This window comes from Fragaria vesca, linkage group LG2 (genome assembly GCF_000184155.1).
Source record: "Fragaria vesca subsp. vesca linkage group LG2, FraVesHawaii_1.0, whole genome shotgun sequence".
NCBI classification, from domain to species: Eukaryota; Viridiplantae; Streptophyta; class Magnoliopsida; order Rosales; family Rosaceae; genus Fragaria; species Fragaria vesca.
The window spans coordinates 20,398,750-20,416,976 of NC_020492.1; the positions used below are offsets into that span (position 1 = coordinate 20,398,750).

Sequence of the window (18,227 nt, forward strand, 5' to 3'; positions counted from 1 at the left end):
TCACACGGACTCACCCAAATATATAAATCATTTGGAAAGTACACTGCGAATTTACAACCATGTATTTGTGTAAGGCCCAAATCAGAAAATTGGGCCTGGAGGGAGCTATTTGGAATGGCTTTTGACCTTGGGCCAAGACTCGAATAGCAGCCTGCTCTAAAACATCTCATATCGTCCAATATTATGAGAGTTGGGCCATCTAGCTCAAAAAGAGCTTGAAAGTGGGGCCACGATTCTCCGGGTGTCGACACTGAATTGGTCACGTGTAGTTTATGTTGTTAGGTTCATGATCCAATAAGGTCTAGCGACAAGGATGAGTCACAAGTCTACCATGTAGTCCAGCTTTTCTCCCATCAAAACGGGCTGACCTTTCTCCACCTTATCTACCTAGAGTTCATACTTGGACGTCTTCAAAATTTATGCCATCATTTACACCAAAGGAATATTATTCCATCGTCCACGAACAATCTAAGTATTTTCGTCCTGATTTTTAATTTTTTAGCCCTATATCGGACTAATATATTGTGCTTATGTGTCGTTATAGACGATTTATGCAAATAAATATTCTCATTCAATATTTACCGAAATCGATGATTTAAAATTCATCCACGTAAATGACATTCTCGTTAATCTTTTTGATAATAATATGACATTTACAACCGTGCTCAAGTATTAGTTTAGACAATTGGTTGTTTATGCTAATCAATAAGCAAAAGGGCGCATTACTAACATTATGCTCGATCATAAGATGCATATCACTATCAATGTTGATGCAAAATCTTATTCGTGATTAGCACAAGGAAAAAGAAGACCAATTACAACAAGGGGTCTTTGAGATTAATTGATGAAAGAGACGGAAGGTCATTACACCGATGTGAAACCACAGATTACGAAAGCTCAACAACCATTTTCCTCACAATTAACTTCATTATTAATTCCATATAATCTTCATTATTAAGTACGTATTAGTATCCCTAAACCTATGGGTTTCTTTACAAATTAATTATTGAGATATTGCTTTGGGGCCATATAGATAATCATGTTCCTGGGTTTCATCGGTGACCTGTGACCGACACATCTTCTGGTTCTTGTTGGAAACTATAGTAGTGTACCTCATATGAAATTATGAATAGAAGGAGCTCGATTTGAGGTGTCGGTGGTCTTACAGCTACGTGGATTTGGCTTCTGTACAGAGATATATTGTGAATAATATACGTGAATATTAGGATTTTAGATTGGTTTCACGGTTAATATATAATCAGTTAATCAGGATGCTATATATTATTATTTGTTTTGCCTGTAAGTTAAAATAATTGACAATCTAACGCCTTCTGCGTTGAATTTAGACCTCGCTTGGCTCATCAAAATGAATTGATTGATTAGGAAATATATAAAGGTTTTTTTATGAGTACTGTACGTACGTATATAAATCATTGTGGTTGGTGGGTTAATGGTGATGGGATATGGGATCTTATGTGGATTTCCAGGTCAAATGAAGATTCTGGGTTATAAACCTTACAAGAGTGTAACCTAAGAAGAAGTGGTTCCAAAACCAGATTAAACTAGAGCAGGTTAGCACCAACATTAACGTAAGCTGATTGTTGGTATGAAGGCTGTTGAAGACAAGCAGATCGTGAAGTTGGTAAGTGTCATATATGGACGGCCGATAGAGCTAGGTTTTAAGTTGACAGAAGCCTCTCGTATACCCTTTTCAGCTACTACCGATCGATAATAGCGACTTGTCTGCATTTGATATAGATCGAGTGTGCATGTATGCAACTATATATATATGCAATAATTATATGCATGGAGAGGAAATTGGTAGAATTTAAATGAGATATATATATATATATATATATATATATATATATATATATATATTAACGAATTTCTTACGCATGTTTAGAATACGTTTTCTACTGAAAGGACTGAAATTAGCTGTGTCAAATCCAACATTTAGAATTTGATGCCTGCAGTGCTAATTATGATAGGTACCAACTTATATATATCACTATATAACAGGTCTAATGAAGAATATGTTTTGCATGTTGCGCTATTTATAAGTTATATATATGATGTTCCAACTACAGAATCATCTAACTGATAGCATGAAAGCCTACCATGCAAAGCAAAAATAAGAAAAATTTGCTCTATATCTATGTGTGTTGTTGGTATATATACCGCAAGCATAAGCAACGACCTCGTAGACTGTTTTCTAACCACGAAGGGCCCCGCCCTCGACATACTTCTGGTAAACCGACATCCAAGCTACCTTGCCATGGTGAAATATCATCGGTACCACATCCGCAAGGTCCTCCTCCAAGCTCTACATTAAGGCACCATGATAATAGTTATATGCACCTTGTCCCACATTGGTAATATGTAATAAGAGGGAACCTCCTTTAGCTATAAAATGAAGACTTCCCATATATAGAAAGGGGCTGGCTGAATCTCTCTCTCTCTCTCCTGATCTCTACTCACTCCATATTCGAGAGCCCTTGTAACACCAAAGGCATATTGGCCATGATAGTGGATTATGCAGAAACAATGTGTATCTTTGCATATCAACTATATATAGAATCCATGCATATGATCGAATTTCAGTTATTCATATACGCAGTTTAGTTAGATACTTAGGTATACATCATATACTCATAGATATACATATATACATCATGAAAGCCCTTCTAATGAGGACCCTTATGTTGATGACTTTTCGGCTTATCCCACATTTCAATCTTATATCCACATATTGACCGTTCAGTTTATATGTATCTATGAGTAGATCATTTCTCCAAATTTTTAGCTGTATGTATTGAAAATTGTTAAGACATTCATAAGTGTGATTTATCAATTATGAACTTGAACGGTTCATATTTGACAGATTTGGTTCATCTATTAATTTGATCTAGTTTGTTATCTTAACGAACACCAATTCAATTTGGCTGAAAATCTGTAGAAATGATATACTCATATAAACCTAAAAATTGAACAAATGAGATGTCAAAATGTGATTGAAAAATGAGTCTTTAAACCATAAACCGAAAAATCCTCAATTAGTTATTAACTTAAAAGTCTTCACTAAAAATGCTCCCTATACATCATATACTAAAAAAAATAATATATATATATATATATATACATCATATACTCATGTAACAAACTCAGCATTAAAGGACAAGTCGCACCTTCAAAATTCAAATACAGAAGCAAACCAAAGACAATTATTACTTTCCTATCCTTCTTATAAAATTAAAAACAAGGGACAAATTAGTAAAAGCGCAGAAACTGTCGGCTTCAGGGGCTTAACCGTGGTTAAGCCAAACCAGTGTCCGGGGTTGAAGAAGAGGCCGTTGGTATATACGGTCCGCTCGTGAGGCTCTGCGATTAAGCGTCGGTGACTCGTGCGAGTTCAGAGCGAGTCAAACATTTAAAACAGACACCCAGAGAGAGATAGAAAGAGAGAGCATTGTATTTATACCGCCATGAAAGCCAAGCCCATTGCCCTCACCCATTTCAAAACCTGAGCCAAATTAGATTAGAGGGAAAAAAAATCAAAATATCAAAAATGGGGGATTCTAGTGGTGATTCAGTGTCGGTGGATATGGAGGGGGCTTCTCTCTGTGGGAAGGTACAGTCGTTATTCTCCTGGGATTGGTTTGTTCATTTTTGTGGTCAATGCTGCATTCAAGAAATGAAGCTGATTTTGGTGTTCTATTTTGTTATTGAATTTATATGAACTTGTTGAATGCAGGTTAAGTTTTATGGCTTATGAAATTTTTGAATTGGAATTCTTGCTTTTTTTTAGCTCCAGATAGCTCGATTTCAAAAGCAAATTAGGTCAACTACTTGTTTGATTGTGTATTGTTATTGGAATCAAGGATGAAAGTTTTAGCTTGGTTGAGTTTTTACTTGATGGTGTACTTTGGTATGGTACTGTTGGTTTGTAGTTTCTTCTACTCTGGGAGTAAATGACCTGGAAAAAGTGGTTCGAATTTCTAGTGTTGAATTGTTACTACAATTATTGCAATTTGCAAGCTTTTGGTCACTATTCTGTTTTTGGAACTTCGTATTATTTTCTCAATTTGATTTACTGAATTAGTGGACTCTATGATGGAATCTGTCTGCAGGAGCATCTTGTACAAACTAGGCATGGTTATGTGTCCGTTGCTGTGTTGGGGGATCAGGACAAACCAGCTCTTGTCACTTATCCTGATTTAGCTTTAAATCGTAAGTAAAACAAAACTTAGCCACTGGAAATTATTTCTTGGTTGCACTTCTTTTACTATTCAAACTTAAGAAATCAAAATTCACCTATTAGTTTTTCCGGAAGAAATATTGTCAGGTAATCAAGTTGATTGCTTTTACCTCTCGGATGACGCCATTGTACCAACTGATTCTTTGAAAATACTGAAGCTTTATTTCTATTAGATCCGTCATTAAACATTTTAAGTTCTAAGGAAAATGACTTTTGTGTAGTACATAAGAGAATGGTGACTTATTGACTTTGGTAAACAAATTATGGTCAAGAGATATCATGAATATTAGTAAATCTTTTATACATCTAATTTCCAACTTAACGTTTGTCATATTTTGTGGATTTTCAGATATGTCCTGCTTTCAAGGATTATTCTTTTGTCCAGAAGCATGTTCTTTGCTGCTCCACAACTTTTGCATATACCATATTAGTCCTCCCGGCCACGAGGTTTGTAATTCAATAACTGAATACATTTCATGCTTCTGCTTAATCTTCCTGCCTAAATTGTTGCAGTTTTCTTCCATTGACTGCTATTCACATAAGTTCTTATGTCGTGCTTTCTTCAAGAACTATTTCAGTTTGGAGCTTCAGCGATTAGCCTTGATGATCCTGCGTATTCCACTGATGATTTAGTAGATCAGATTGCCGAAGTTCTCAACTTTTTTGGGTAATCAAATTTTCATGACAGCATTAAGTTAATGTTAATCAGGAGCTTGTTTAGAGTTATCGGATAGTTTCTACAATCAAATGGTTAACTCAATTATGTAGTGGTTGAAAAGGCTTCTGGTTTTATTGTCTGAAAAGATATTTGCACGCATCTACCAACTTTAGATACGAAATTATGTGAATAACAATGTTCTAAACCCGGGTCTCAACTCTCAAGTAATACATGATATTCACAAAGCTCGTTGAACCTTTTAAAAGCTAGAGAGAGACCTTTTGTTTTCTCTTTAATAGTCATTCATCTTTAATTAGTATGATGAATTGAAATATGAAGGCAAATAAAAGTATCTTTTTTTTTTCTTTCTCCCGTAGACTTGGTGCAGTGATGTGCATGGGGGTTACAGCTGGAGCTTACATTCTTACTCATTTTGCTGTAAGATCTCTATCCTCACTGTGCACATTAGTACTATTTGTTATCATCTCAATAAGACTTTTATTGATTATCTTTCCATAATTTTGGGAACAGATGAAATACAGATCCCGTGTTATGGGGTTGATACTCGTTTCTCCAATATGCAAAGCACCATGCTGGACAGAATGGTTGTATAATAAGGTTCCCTCTCCCCTCACCCTTCCTCGATGTATCAACTCTTGTAGTGTTTGGAATATCGAGCAAATGGTTTGCACATCCTAACTCTTTTTTTCCCTCTTAATTTTCAGGTGATGTCAAATTTACTGTACTTCTATGGTATGTGTGGTGTGGTAAAGGAGATATTGCTTAAGCGCTACTTCAGCAAGGTCTGCCATTGTTCTAGTCTAAAGCACAAATATCTATCTTTATACATGTGGTTTGGTTTCATTGTTAACATTTTAAATCTTGGTGGCAGGAAGTTCGTGGCAGTGTTCAAGTACCAGAATCAGATATAGTTCAGGCATGCAGAAGAGTTAGTCATCTAACCTTTGTCAATATGTCCATTATTTATACTAGTTCTCTGATTTGTGTACGTACCAAAATGATGTGTCAAACTGCTGATTGCATATTTGGTTTCACTCTTGTATCCTATAACAGTCGCTTGATGAAAGGCGGAGTTCAAATGTTTGGCGGTTTCTTGAAGCAATCAATGGGTATATCCCGTTCCCAATATTAGTTTTACTTTATCATTTACTCTCATCTTTTTATCACCACTCTCTATTTAAGAAAATATTGATGCTCCCTTGTTTTGGGAGTCATGTTTGCTTGCATTGCAAACAGTGTAATAATGCAACCACTATGACAATCAGACAATATATGGAGAAGACTAGTGCTGCATCAATTGGTTAATTGTTGCGGACTACCTTTGTACTTTTGGAATCTCCATTTCAACCATGGACTCTGTTTTCATCTTCTTTCAGGAGACCCGACATTTCTGATGGATTGCGTAAGCTACAATGTCGCTCACTAATATTTGTTGGTGAGAACTCACCCTTTCACTCGGAAGCTCTCTACATGACATCAAAATTAGATAGGCGATATAGTGCCTTGGTTGAGGTATGCGATCCAGGTCTAGAACCTATGAAAATACCTGTTGCATCTCTATATGAATATTAAGCAAGCTTATTACTGGTGGTGTGGGTGACCTGCAGGTTCAGGCATGTGGATCAATGGTGACAGAGGAGCAGCCTCATGCAATGTTGATACCATTGGAGTACTTCCTCATGGGTTATGGCTTATACAGGCCTTCTCAGTCAAATGTCAGCCCAAGAAGCCCCTTGAGTCCGTCCTGCATCGCACCAGAGCTTCTTTCACCAGAAAGCATGGGTTTGAAGTTGAAACCGATAAAGACTCGGGTACCTCATGATATAAGTTGTTGACAAAGGGTTTGAAATTTCGCCTCTTGCAATCTACTTGATGAGCTTGAAATTTTCTCTTGATTGGTTGGGGATAAAAAAAGAACAGGGTATTGTTAGCGGTTCTGTAGATATAGAAAGAGAGTGAAAGATACAAGGTAAAAGTTCATAAGGAAAGTAGCAGATATCATTCTTTCAATTGTTGTCTGTAATGTTACTTGAGGGAGGGAGATGGCTAGTTTGTCTGTATATCCTCAGAATTATTCAACAAACTATAAACAAAGGACGATTATAAATAATGGTATAAAATTGGATGATGATCTGCTTTCTTATGTGTCCAAATTAGATGATCTATATGACTATATCTATCAATTTATTTAATTTTCCTTACACTTTGTTCTAGGGGTGAAGGAACTCAATTTTCAACTTTCATGGTGGCTCATGTGTCAGCTCATTGCTCATTTTAGTGTTTCTCAATTGGATGATTATAAACCAAGTGAAATGCAATATTATTATACTCCTTTCTGCTTCTTGGTTGATGATGATGGCACACCACAGTATAGTTCAATGGATGAATCAACTGCCTGCAGCCAAGGATAGATTGGTGGAGCCTGGTATGGCTTGCATGATAAGGTGGCAAATAGCAAGTGTCACATTCATCATAGTACATATTTAACTTTATATGACAAGTATTGATGCAATTGTATTTCATTTCCAGTCTATCATAGTGCATATGTAACTTGTCAAGCACCAATGATAACGACACTCCATTGTATCCAATGAGTAAGGAAATGCCATTGCCAAACTTCCTAGCTCAACTAGTGGGGAGGTGAAACTGGAAGAGCTTTCTGAAGGGCTTCATGGGCAGTAACAGATATCGAACTGTTTTGGTACTTGCAAAGTGGAACCAATTGATCGGTTTTCGCAGACTCATCAATAAGGGCATTGTTCACTGTGCTTAGCAAATTAGTACTAAGCTCATCCCAATTGCTCCATTCATGAATTTTTGCCTTGATAAGCAATGGGTTGGCAGATATTAGATCACAGATAGGAAAGTCCTTCCTTGGCATCAGGACATCTCCTTCTTCAAGTTTCAAGCCTGCGCAAAAATCGGGAGTTCCATCCCCAACATAGACCAACTGCTTCTTTCCATCTGCCGAAACAGAAGCTCGGATCTTCTCCATCACCAGACCCTGTAGGAATATAAACCCAAAATCATGTAACGTTCTCTTCTCTGATACCTAGTATGTGTATGTAATAAAAGACGTCGACAATCTGACGACATAAAATATGGTACACTAATTATTTCACCTTGCACATATTGGAAGGGCAAATGTTGCAGCCATGAGATGATGAGCTGAAATCATAGTAGGGCAAGATTCTAAGCCTGCCTTGTTCATCAACAAAGCCTGGGTTGGTGTTGATTTCTGAAAAATAGTCCAGTAGCCCATGATGTTTCAAGATTGTCTCTATGAAAAACACATTTGCATCACTCACAATCCTCAGATCACACCTACATACATGAGATCAATTAGAACCACAACAATTAATTAGAGATCGATCAGATAACATCAGGAGATGAAATTACCCTAAAGCATGGACCGATTCGATTGCAGAGGCAATGCTGGGATGCAGTGGAACCTTCTTCAAACACTCTTCAATGTCCTCAATCGTCTTTCCCCTATGGTGAAGCTCTGTCATCATCCTATCCTGAAATAGTTGAAATACATAAACACAAGCATTAGCTCAGAATGAAATAAAACCAAACTCAAACCAATAACTCATATAGACTAACCATAATAGCGTTCCAAGGAAAATTGTGGAGGAGCTGAGTGAACAAGTGGTTGATACCCAGCTCTTCCACAACCCAGTTGTCGCTGTCACAGTCGATGATCGTCTTGTCGAAATCGAAAATGACGACCAACCTCGCCATTGATAAGAATCACAGATAGAAAGAGAGACGACTCTGGTTTATAAGAGATACTGATCAGGTGGCTGATGGAGTTGGATACTTATAGAGTTTGTTTGTGGAAGCAGATTGATCGATTGCAGCGTAGAAAGCACTAATGGGAATCCCTCCGAGTTTGGAAAGGAAAGGGTTTTAGTGGACACTTTTGGGTGACTTGCGTCATACGGTGAACAACTATATAGAGACCTAAATACGAACCCCAATAGGAATATTCGATGCCCATTACTCGTTACAGTTGTAGACAAGGTGTGAAATGCATTAACCCTCGATAATTAAGGACTAAATTAAGCCACCGTTTAAAAGGTTTTCACATTTTTGTGGAGTGTTGTTGTATCATATGTTTGTTTGTTACGTGGTTCAATCAAATTAGCCTGATCACTAACATTTTCGGTACACGCCTTGTATGTGCATGTACATATTTGTATGGGTAAGAGTAGATAAATATGCAAGTCATGTAATGCTGGATCCCAATCCCAAAAAGGTGGCAGTTTCTTCGATTGCAAATGGATTGCCAGCAAACAAAGATATGGGCCATGGCTTGTGGATTGTGCTTGTAATGCTCCCTGGAAAATCTATTTGGATGTGTCACTTGGGTTAAAGAGTCTCATCAGCGCATGGGTGATTGGTAGTTTGATTCCAACTCGTCCGGCCAGAAACCCAGTTGTGCATGTCGTCGTCTTGTGACTTTTGTCAATGTGGGATTGAATCATCACCGTGTTTCAAAAGAAACAAAGGCACTCTGTGTCACGGACGATGAAAAGGCTTAATTTTATTTGTGTAGAATGTAGTACCAAATTGATTGCAAATTTTAGCGAGTACAAGGGACAAAGCTAGTTAGCTGCTACAAGAGTGCCATTTCTGAGTTCGAACTTCATGAGTGCTAGGCATGCATGGTAGTTACAGAGAGGACTCAATTTTTATACTTCAACAGATGAGAGGATTATATACAGCTTAATTGTAACAATGTTGTGGAAGGATGTGTTCTTTTTCCTACTGAATCATCCACAAATGCGCATTTCCATTTGATATGTACCTTCCCAAAACCTTCAATTCACATGAAATTTCTGATTGTTAATACTTATGTGGTGAAGGCTTCTGCGATTCCTCTCGGTGTTCTCATTTTGCCTAGCCTTTCTTCTGTTCATATCTGCGTACATCTCCTCAATCATAGGTTTCCATAGCCGTACCCTAGCATTTATGAACCAATTCGAAACCTGGTACAGAGAAAGAGAATGAGTAGTGCTTCATTGCCGAATATAGTTGAGGTTTAATAAACTGAGATCATATACCTGACTTCTTGTTAATCCACTTTTTACTGCAAGGAGATGCTTCTCTGAATCTTTAGGGTACCTGAAATCAATCAAACAGATAGTACATTAATTAACATTGTTGATATCTTGTTTCTCAGAAGCACTAAATTTCAAAACAAGACATGCGAATCAGACAGCTTACGGGTGAAGGAAGTTTTGAAACATCCAAGCCCTCAATACCGAGACTGATTTTTCTGGCAAGCCTCTCTGTGGTCTCCAAATTTGATGTTCTTTCTTTTTCATATGCTGAAGAGCCAGATGCTTTTGGATTTCATCAAAAGAGGTTTCACTCTCAGTGAGACTCTCAGGGCTGAATTGTTCACTCACTGAAAGGCAATAGGTGCTAATTCTTTCCCTCAGATTTTTGTAAAATATGGAGATTGTTTTAAGAGCAAAACGAGCATGTATAGAAGGATCTGTATCGGTAGCAGCATGGAATGCCGATACAACTGTATGAATCTCATCCACACATTGGTTGTAGCAGTCATCAAGCTGCATTGTGTCCAATACATCATAAATCAGTTACTAGTCTAGAAAAACAGTTAAATCCACACTACAAAGTTTAATTCATTATGTCTACACCTTTTGCAACATGTACTCAGACAAACTAGGACCAAAGCAGATAACTTGAGACTAATTAATAGCAGAAAACAATGGCATACCATTTGCAATAAGGCCAGAAGATTGGCTTTCTTTGTTTCGATTTCCTGTCTTTGCTGTGCAGGCTCATCGTGCACCTCAAATCTACTATCTAAACCAGCATGGACTCCCAGAGATGAATAACTTGACTGGTCTAGATTTTCCAGTGAATAGCTTGCAATCTGGGTAAGGATTTCCTGAATCACATGAAAATATCTTGATCCACATATTATTTGTGATAATTGGGGCGGTTTGCAAGAACCAAAACTTGGAGAAGGCTCCTCACTACTGCAAGAAGCCTGCTGGTCTGATCCAAACCTTGTTTGATTCAAACAAGGCTGACCAATCCCAGAACAATCAATGTCTGAACACTGATCTCGGATATGCATCCCATTTACAATTGAAGAAGTGGATGTGGCAAGAGTTAAAGCAAGCTCGTTGCTTGATTTAGGGGAACTGTAAGAATGATATGTCATTTCATAATTGGCACCATTAGGCGATGACCATCCATTTGGATCCAGATTTCCTATAGATGGCGAGTATGTTTGAAGCCCGGTTGTTCTTGCTGGAGTTTTCACTCCAGGTTCCGAGGGAGCTGCTGCATACTTGTTGAGCTCCCACTGTTGAGTATTTATGCTACCAAGTATTTCATCATATCCATAATTTACTGGGGGTGCCAACACAAAACTTGGTATGCCAGAGCCGGCATTTGAAACATAAATTTCCGAAGGATGCATGGGAGTTGCTGAGATTGCCAAGTTGTTGAGATCTTCTTGAAGATTATCACTTGCAGGGAAAAGGGTAGAGAAAGCAGCAGAGTCAGGTACCCCTTGAAACACAGAATGATCGTAGAAACTTGAACTGCCAAATAGGGGTTCTCTCAGATTGTTTCTTCTGTATGATTCATCAATGGCATCACTATTTGTGTCATGAAGATGACTCGAATGGCATCCAATGACAGAATCTCCATCAATGGCTGGGAGCATTGGAAGTACAGAAATGAAATGATTTTGGTCGTTGAGGTCTAATGAATACGACTGAGCAAAAGAGTTCATGGTTGTATGTGGTCCAAGCCCATCTACCATAACAGCATTTCGGGCAGTCACATCCGTGGGGACATTGAATAATTGATCATCCATCATATCTCAGGACACAATTATCAGATTGCATTAGGCATCAACCAGAGGTTTTGACAAAAGGACAGTGGAAACTTTAACAAATATCAGGCTGAGATGAACACAGTCACTTTCTCAGCTATGATGAACTGATTATCAATGCTGTCTCAGCCTGGATAAATTCAAAACTGAAGTTAATAATCCATACTAGAAGGACATATCTTTTCGCATTCTAATTTCAGGGAGAGATGCCTAGCATTATTATTGAACAAAATATAACACAGGTAAAGCAAGAAAATGGGTAAGGTGTTTCAGCATGAAAATACAGAAACGCAAACATGGAACAGAAATGTGTGAGTTACCACAATTAACAAAAGCAAATGGTAAAAGTGACCAACCTATTTCCCAACTTGAAGAGGATATGTAACCCACCAGCAAACACTTCCACTGAGAATGCAGCAGCAAAGCTTCTCCATGGCAAAAAAGAAAAAAGAAAAATGGTATCAGAAATTTGGAGTAGATTCATGGGATTTCCCCAAATCGGACTTTCAAATCTCCATGAAGTTGAAAGAGAAAATTTACAGTACCTGAGATAATAATTGAACCTATATATGTAGAATTCCCAGAGAACCAAGCCAGTGAAGTGAAAGTTCACAAGCTATGATTCTTACTTGTCCTTAAAGCCTTAAAGGAGAAGTGTGAAGGGCAGAATGCAGTGGTAAAATTGTTTGTTCCTTTCTTTACAAAAAAGAACAAGAAGAAAAAGCTAAAACAATGAGCTCTCATGCATCCACAATGAACTTAAAGCACACACAAAGTTGCGTTCTTTTATGAAGAATGACCAGCAAAGGTTGGTTCTTTTCAAGAAACCAAACCCCAAGAAACTGAGATTCAGAGCTTCAGCAATAATGGGGACCCATCAAGTTTCATCATTTTACTCTTTCTTTCTTCTCTGGCACTAGCCACAGGTTTAAAGGGCATTAGACATAAATGGGTCTGAAAGAAAAAAGGACACCCAAGTCTCAGAGAACCCAATAAAGGGAAGTGTGTCTGAGTGACTGAAAATCAAAACTCAAATAAAACCAAAAACAAGAAAAATCAAAACTTGCTCTTCATCACAGAGATGAGAATGCATGATTGCATGTACCCAATAATTAAAATCCAAGATATATAGAGAGCTCTGTAGGAGAGCCACACACAGACAGAAGAGAGAAGCAACCACATTACTGAAATGGCGCAGTGGCAGAGTGTGGCACTCATTTCTCTTGCAGCAGGCTTTGGAGGGCCCATTAATTTTTTCCTGATCTCTTTTGTCCTCCTCCTCTCATTATCTTCTGGCTTCATCTCTGCAATTCAAAATATCTGGACTCTCTCTCTCTCTCTCTCTCTCTCTCTCTCTCTCTCTCTCTACTGTTGCGACTGCCAGGTCCCTTCAACCCCATTTTTGCTCAGAGATGGTGAAAAAGCCCTCTGCTTTCTTGCCATTTCTTTTTTACCTAATAAGCCTGATTGAGAAAGATGAGAGTTAAATGTAGCATAGAGGGTCTCAAGCTTTTGAACCTACACAAAACTACACGGCTTTAAATGGGAAACTGAAATTGAAAGGTGAAAAGAGAGCACTGTTGCAGTAGTGTACTCATTATGATGATGATGCAAGCAAAACCCCAGAATCTGATTCAGGAAATCTTGTGGGGAGATCTTTCAGGACTTATGAGTGCAATTAAGAAAGCTCTAACAACTTGTCTGTGTTGGCTGAAGAGTAGTGTGAGAATAAGGTCAGGTATTCAGGTTCAAAATAATGACGAAACAGAGGCAAATCTACTTAGTGATCTTCCTCTTAAGTTTAAATCTTGGGATCAATGATTTCATGGCAAATTAAATAATGTTTCAACAGTAGATTGAAGCAAATATTTTTGGTTTTGTGATGTGACAGTACATGCAAAGCCTTTCTTTTGCAGATTTTGTGGCCGTTTGTGGCAGTACATGCATGATTTGGCTACCAAACAACTAAATACGAGTTATCAGCCACAGCAAGAAGACTTGTAGTAAAGAGCAACCATGTGAAGCAACTCAAGCAAGCCAAGTATTCAATAATTTTCTAGTGCTTTTTTCTTTTTTTGGGAAAATCACATTGTGCAATTTTGAGATGGCCTTCATATCATTGGCCTATGAAAGTGACGAATAGATGTAATGCATGTCGGAAATAAAGGCCACTATGAAGGTATTGGATCTGGATCGGGTTCATTGCAACTCTTCAAATCCAAATTTCCAAAGTACGAAACAGCAATTGGGCCAGGCTTGTGTTTCCTCATTTGTTTTGCACTTTTGCTAGTTTAGACCAAAAATGCAAGCCAACCAATCACCCGCGATTGTTACTGACCCAATTAGCTGTTGAGGCCCATATTAGCAGGCCGGCCAATATCAGGTTGTTCGATCGGAGATTTTTATCCTACTAGTTACACCGTAAAACTTACTTGGAACAGAAAACAAAATATGACAACAATAATGAAAGAAGCCACGAATCAGATACAACTAAAATGAAGAAAGTAAAACGGGTGCGGAAATGATTTCCTAAGGTCACATCCACTTGGTTATCAAGTTAATCATGGAAATGTTCTCTAATTTGTTTTCCCCGCTACCACACGGGCCCTTAAGCATTTATGAAGATGCATAAGTGGCCACAGAAGACTAGTTCGTGATGATCACATGTGCCCTAATTAGGCTTGCTCACAAGTCACCATGAACAAAATCTCCCTTTTCCTGTGTCTTTGCCCTTGACTTGAGGGTTCATATTTTAGCCACGCGTAAAAATCACCACCAAATCAAAGAGTGGATAGTAAGCAAGTAGCTAGCTGCTCTATTCGATCTCAATAGCACTCTTTTTTCTCCAATACAATGTAAAGGTCACAAGGCAGCAGAAACCCATCAATTTCTTCGACGGATTTGAGCTCTATGACTGCGTCCTTTTTATATGTTAGAGAGCACGAAAAATGTTTGACAAAAATGTCGATAATAGCTCGATAGGGACTAATTGTGTTGCAAATTAAACGCATCCAAAGCTTAAACAGACAGTCGTTTAGGACAAATATTAGATCGAAAACACTGTATATGTTCAAGTACATTTGGGGTGTGTGGGGGAAACCCCTACAAGCAAAGGGCAATATAAAGACGACTGGCAACTTATGCACTTCATAAACTCGATACTGAAATAAGTTCAAGAAATCAAGATATATAACACATGAGCAAAGCATATTTCATATATATATGAGACCAAAGGGAAGCCTTTTCTCTAGCTTGTCACTTTTATTGAAAAGAAAATTGGATGACAAGTTGCTGCAACATATAAAACTAGGGACCTAAAACTATTGCTCAATGACAATATAACTTGAACAATAATCTGGGATTCTGGGGTACACAATGTACATAATCAATACCCAACTGTACCAATAAGTGATGACATTAAAAAAGATTGAAGAAGAAAGAAGCGCACAGATATCCAATTTGCAAAGAACAATGCTAACCACTAACAGTTGACCACCATGGCATCGATCAAACTATTCATGTCCACCCCCATGCAGATTAGCCATGGCCACCACAGCAAGCTTCTGCAGGTTCAACTTGATCACAGTGTCCACAAACATCTTGGTATCCTCTCCGGTATTCCCTTCCGGGATATCAACCAAATACGACTCCAAAACCACCGAGTAAACCTTGCCGTCTTTCTCGAACTCGTTCACCGAAGTAACCGACTTGTAGTTGTTGAGCCTGTGCTCGCCTCCGACAACCCTAAAGCTCAGAACGTGCTTCTCGTCATCCAGAATCTCTAGCCTCTCGGTGCTCGTGGACGCCGGGAGGCCCGAGACGACGGTTACCTCCCTTATGCTGCCGACGCCACCGTCGCCGCTCATGTTGCAGCTCTTGATGAAGTGCTTGTACCTTTGAGGGTTGTCGAAGCTCCGAACTAAGGGCCAGACGAGCCCCGTCGGAGCTTCGATTCGTTGCGTGATAAGGGACGTGCATGTGTTGGGGGAGGGTTCGAATTTGTGGTAGGTGCAAATGAGGGGCTCAAGATCGGAAAGCTCCTCGGAGGTTAGCCCCTGTGGAGGAGGTTCCCTCTGGCTCGACTCCATCGGAAACATGAACAAGAGCAAGGAATAACCAAAGGAAGAAGAAGAAGAACGAGCTAGGCTGGTGCTGGCTTTGCTGCTTCAGTGAACAAGAACAACTTGTGACATTGATGATATATATGCACACACGCAAGCTAAGATTGCCTTAATTATATGTTTATGATTAATCTATTTGCTTCAGAAGTGTGCTTAGTTCCAAATTGAGAGAATTAGTGCATGTAGTGGGGCATATTTAAACTAAATTGGGAAGGTTTTAATTCTTTAACTCAATCTTGTTGTGGAAATGCGACAAAGGCAAATGCGCAGAGAGACGAAAAATGGATGTCACACAAAGTTAGCTGGTGTAGGAAAGGAGATGAACGTGAGGTGGTGCTTTCGTGAAAGACTGTTTTTATATAAAATGAGTGTATAGTTTTATCAGAAGTGGTTAGAATATTATTAGAAAACAAACACAAGTTGCATCGGGTGATCATGTTTCTCATTCAAGTTGACCAGATCATGAATACATTGCTAAAATAATCACTGAGTTGTTAGAGAATAAGATCCACGGTTATGTAAAGTGAGGCTCTTAATTAAGTGTTTGTTCCATTTGAATTGAAAGAAGAGAAAATATATATACATTATTTTACAAAATATATGGTTAACGCAGACATTTAAAATATGTTATGCGAACATACGTTACATATATGACTACATAAATAATCGATTTGTTTTATAATTTAAATTTGTGATCACGCAAACGTTTGAAATACGTTAATTTATGACTGTATAAATTGTCGGTTTGTTTTATAACATTCATATAAACGTTTCAATATGATGACTACAATGATTGTCAATTTGTTCTACAACTATACAGAAATAGTGATCACGCAAACATTTGAAGTATATCGACGACCCAAATTAATTGTAGATTAATTTATTGTAGCTACATCAATATCATTCAATATAAGAGTAGTTAATCGACGTGAAATAGCATATATACGTACTCTCGAAATAAAATGGCACATATAAGACTCGAGAATGAGAAAATCACCACACCTCTATCTCCTTACATGGAGTTTCATTTGTGTTCGTATATCTCAAATCCTATAACTATGTCTGATCATTAGTAAACACAAACACAGTGATAACTTTGTTGAGGTTACTAAGATCGCAGGATATGGAAGAGTGTGTGAAACAGGGGGAAAAGGAGAAGACGATCGAAAATGGAGGGAGTAAAATGAAAGGAATAGTCGCAATCGTTGAAAAGCTGGAGTTTCCATTCGTGGATGATTCATGTGATAACTCTAACAAACTTCAGCGTGAATTGACATATCATTTGCATCATCCATTTCAAATCCCCAGTCTCCTCTGAAACTCGACCAAACTCCATCATATCTTTGCGTGATATAATTTGATGTGAAATAAAGCTATGGTGAATATTGACCAGCCCTAGCTAGCTCGTTGATCTCATTTGAGGATGAAAAGGTTCGTGTACGTACGTTTTGCCTTTTGGTTTTAGGGCTTGTTAGCAATTCTCGTGTGGTGCCAGAGTTATGATTCAGTCGTGTGGTTCTAGATTTTGATTCATTCTAACTTCTACGTGATATTGTTATCAATTCAACTACTTGTATATTTATTTAGTTTAGCCATATATATAAAGTCTGAACGATATAAATTTGGTCCAACAAACAACTACTACTGAATAAGTGAATATGATGAAGAATAATCAAAGGATATTGGCCATGCAGTTGCAGCTAAGCTAGCAAGCTAGGTCGTGCTTATCGATCTGGGTCGTCTTTGGTTTCACGCAAACTTGAAAGAAAAAAGAGAAGCAAGAAACAGATAAGACACAGCTAGCTAGCTCTCGTATCTCTACCGTATACTACTGCATGGCTAGCTGTGGCGCCGTTGAATGTCGGGTTTTATATATTATGTCATCATCATGTTAATTTGTTGTCGATTTCCAACTACTTGGCCGGCCCTGAGCATAGGCCCAGAAGGCTTAGGCCTAGAGCCCCCATTTTTTTTGGGCCCAAAAAAATATTTCTTCTCTTTATATATATATAATGAAAAAAAAAGAACTGAAATTTACATTTCCACTTTCTTCTTTTGGTAATTTAAATTTTGTCATTAGTGACATGTGTTTTGTCTTTTTGTGAAAAATTTACCCAAAAAAGAAAGGTGAATGTGGATTGTAAAATAGAGTGTAAATTTTACTCAAAAAAAAAAAAATTAGATAGCACATCTCCTTTTTCTCAAAAAGAGAGATGGGACGTTTCTTCTTCTTCTATTGCGCGGCAAATCCAGGCAGCCAGGCCTCTCTGACTCTCTCTTTCT

At 38.1% G+C, this 18,227-nt stretch overlaps 4 protein-coding genes across 4 annotated transcripts; 1 reads left to right on the forward strand and 3 right to left on the reverse strand.

Moving 5' to 3' along the window:
* Window positions 1–3,448: 3,448 nt before the first annotated feature.
* LOC101305623 (pollen-specific protein SF21-like) lies at window positions 3,449–7,087 on the forward strand. Its single transcript, XM_004290981.1, has 11 exons — window positions 3,449–3,631; window positions 4,131–4,230; window positions 4,608–4,705; window positions 4,837–4,925; window positions 5,294–5,354; window positions 5,448–5,534; window positions 5,642–5,719; window positions 5,809–5,865; window positions 5,991–6,046; window positions 6,314–6,449; window positions 6,545–7,087. The coding sequence occupies exons 1-11, from the start codon at window positions 3,569–3,571 to the stop codon at window positions 6,770–6,772; spliced, it is 1,053 nt and encodes a 350-aa protein (XP_004291029.1). The 5' UTR covers window positions 3,449–3,568; the 3' UTR covers window positions 6,773–7,087.
* Window positions 7,088–7,341: 254 nt separating this feature from the next.
* LOC101305906 (inorganic pyrophosphatase 2-like) lies at window positions 7,342–8,880 on the reverse strand. The gene is made up of 4 exons (XM_004290982.1): window positions 8,544–8,880; window positions 8,337–8,458; window positions 8,060–8,261; window positions 7,342–7,941 (listed from the first exon to the last, which is right to left on the reverse strand). Exons 1-4 carry the CDS (start codon window positions 8,679–8,681, stop codon window positions 7,567–7,569), a joined length of 837 nt encoding a protein of 278 aa, XP_004291030.1. The 5' UTR covers window positions 8,682–8,880; the 3' UTR covers window positions 7,342–7,566.
* An 831-nt stretch (window positions 8,881–9,711) lies between these two features.
* On the reverse strand, window positions 9,712–11,805 carry LOC101305635. The gene is made up of 4 exons (XM_004292740.1): window positions 10,690–11,805; window positions 10,170–10,519; window positions 10,007–10,067; window positions 9,712–9,931 (listed from the first exon to the last, which is right to left on the reverse strand). The coding sequence occupies exons 1-4, from the start codon at window positions 11,803–11,805 to the stop codon at window positions 9,764–9,766; spliced, it is 1,695 nt and encodes a 564-aa protein (XP_004292788.1). The 3' UTR covers window positions 9,712–9,763.
* A 3,216-nt stretch (window positions 11,806–15,021) lies between these two features.
* LOC101306195 (abscisic acid receptor PYL2-like) lies at window positions 15,022–16,086 on the reverse strand. Its single transcript, XM_004290983.1, has one exon. It carries the CDS (start codon window positions 15,918–15,920, stop codon window positions 15,336–15,338), a length of 585 nt encoding a protein of 194 aa, XP_004291031.1. The 5' UTR covers window positions 15,921–16,086; the 3' UTR covers window positions 15,022–15,335.
* Window positions 16,087–18,227: the final 2,141 nt, after the last annotated feature.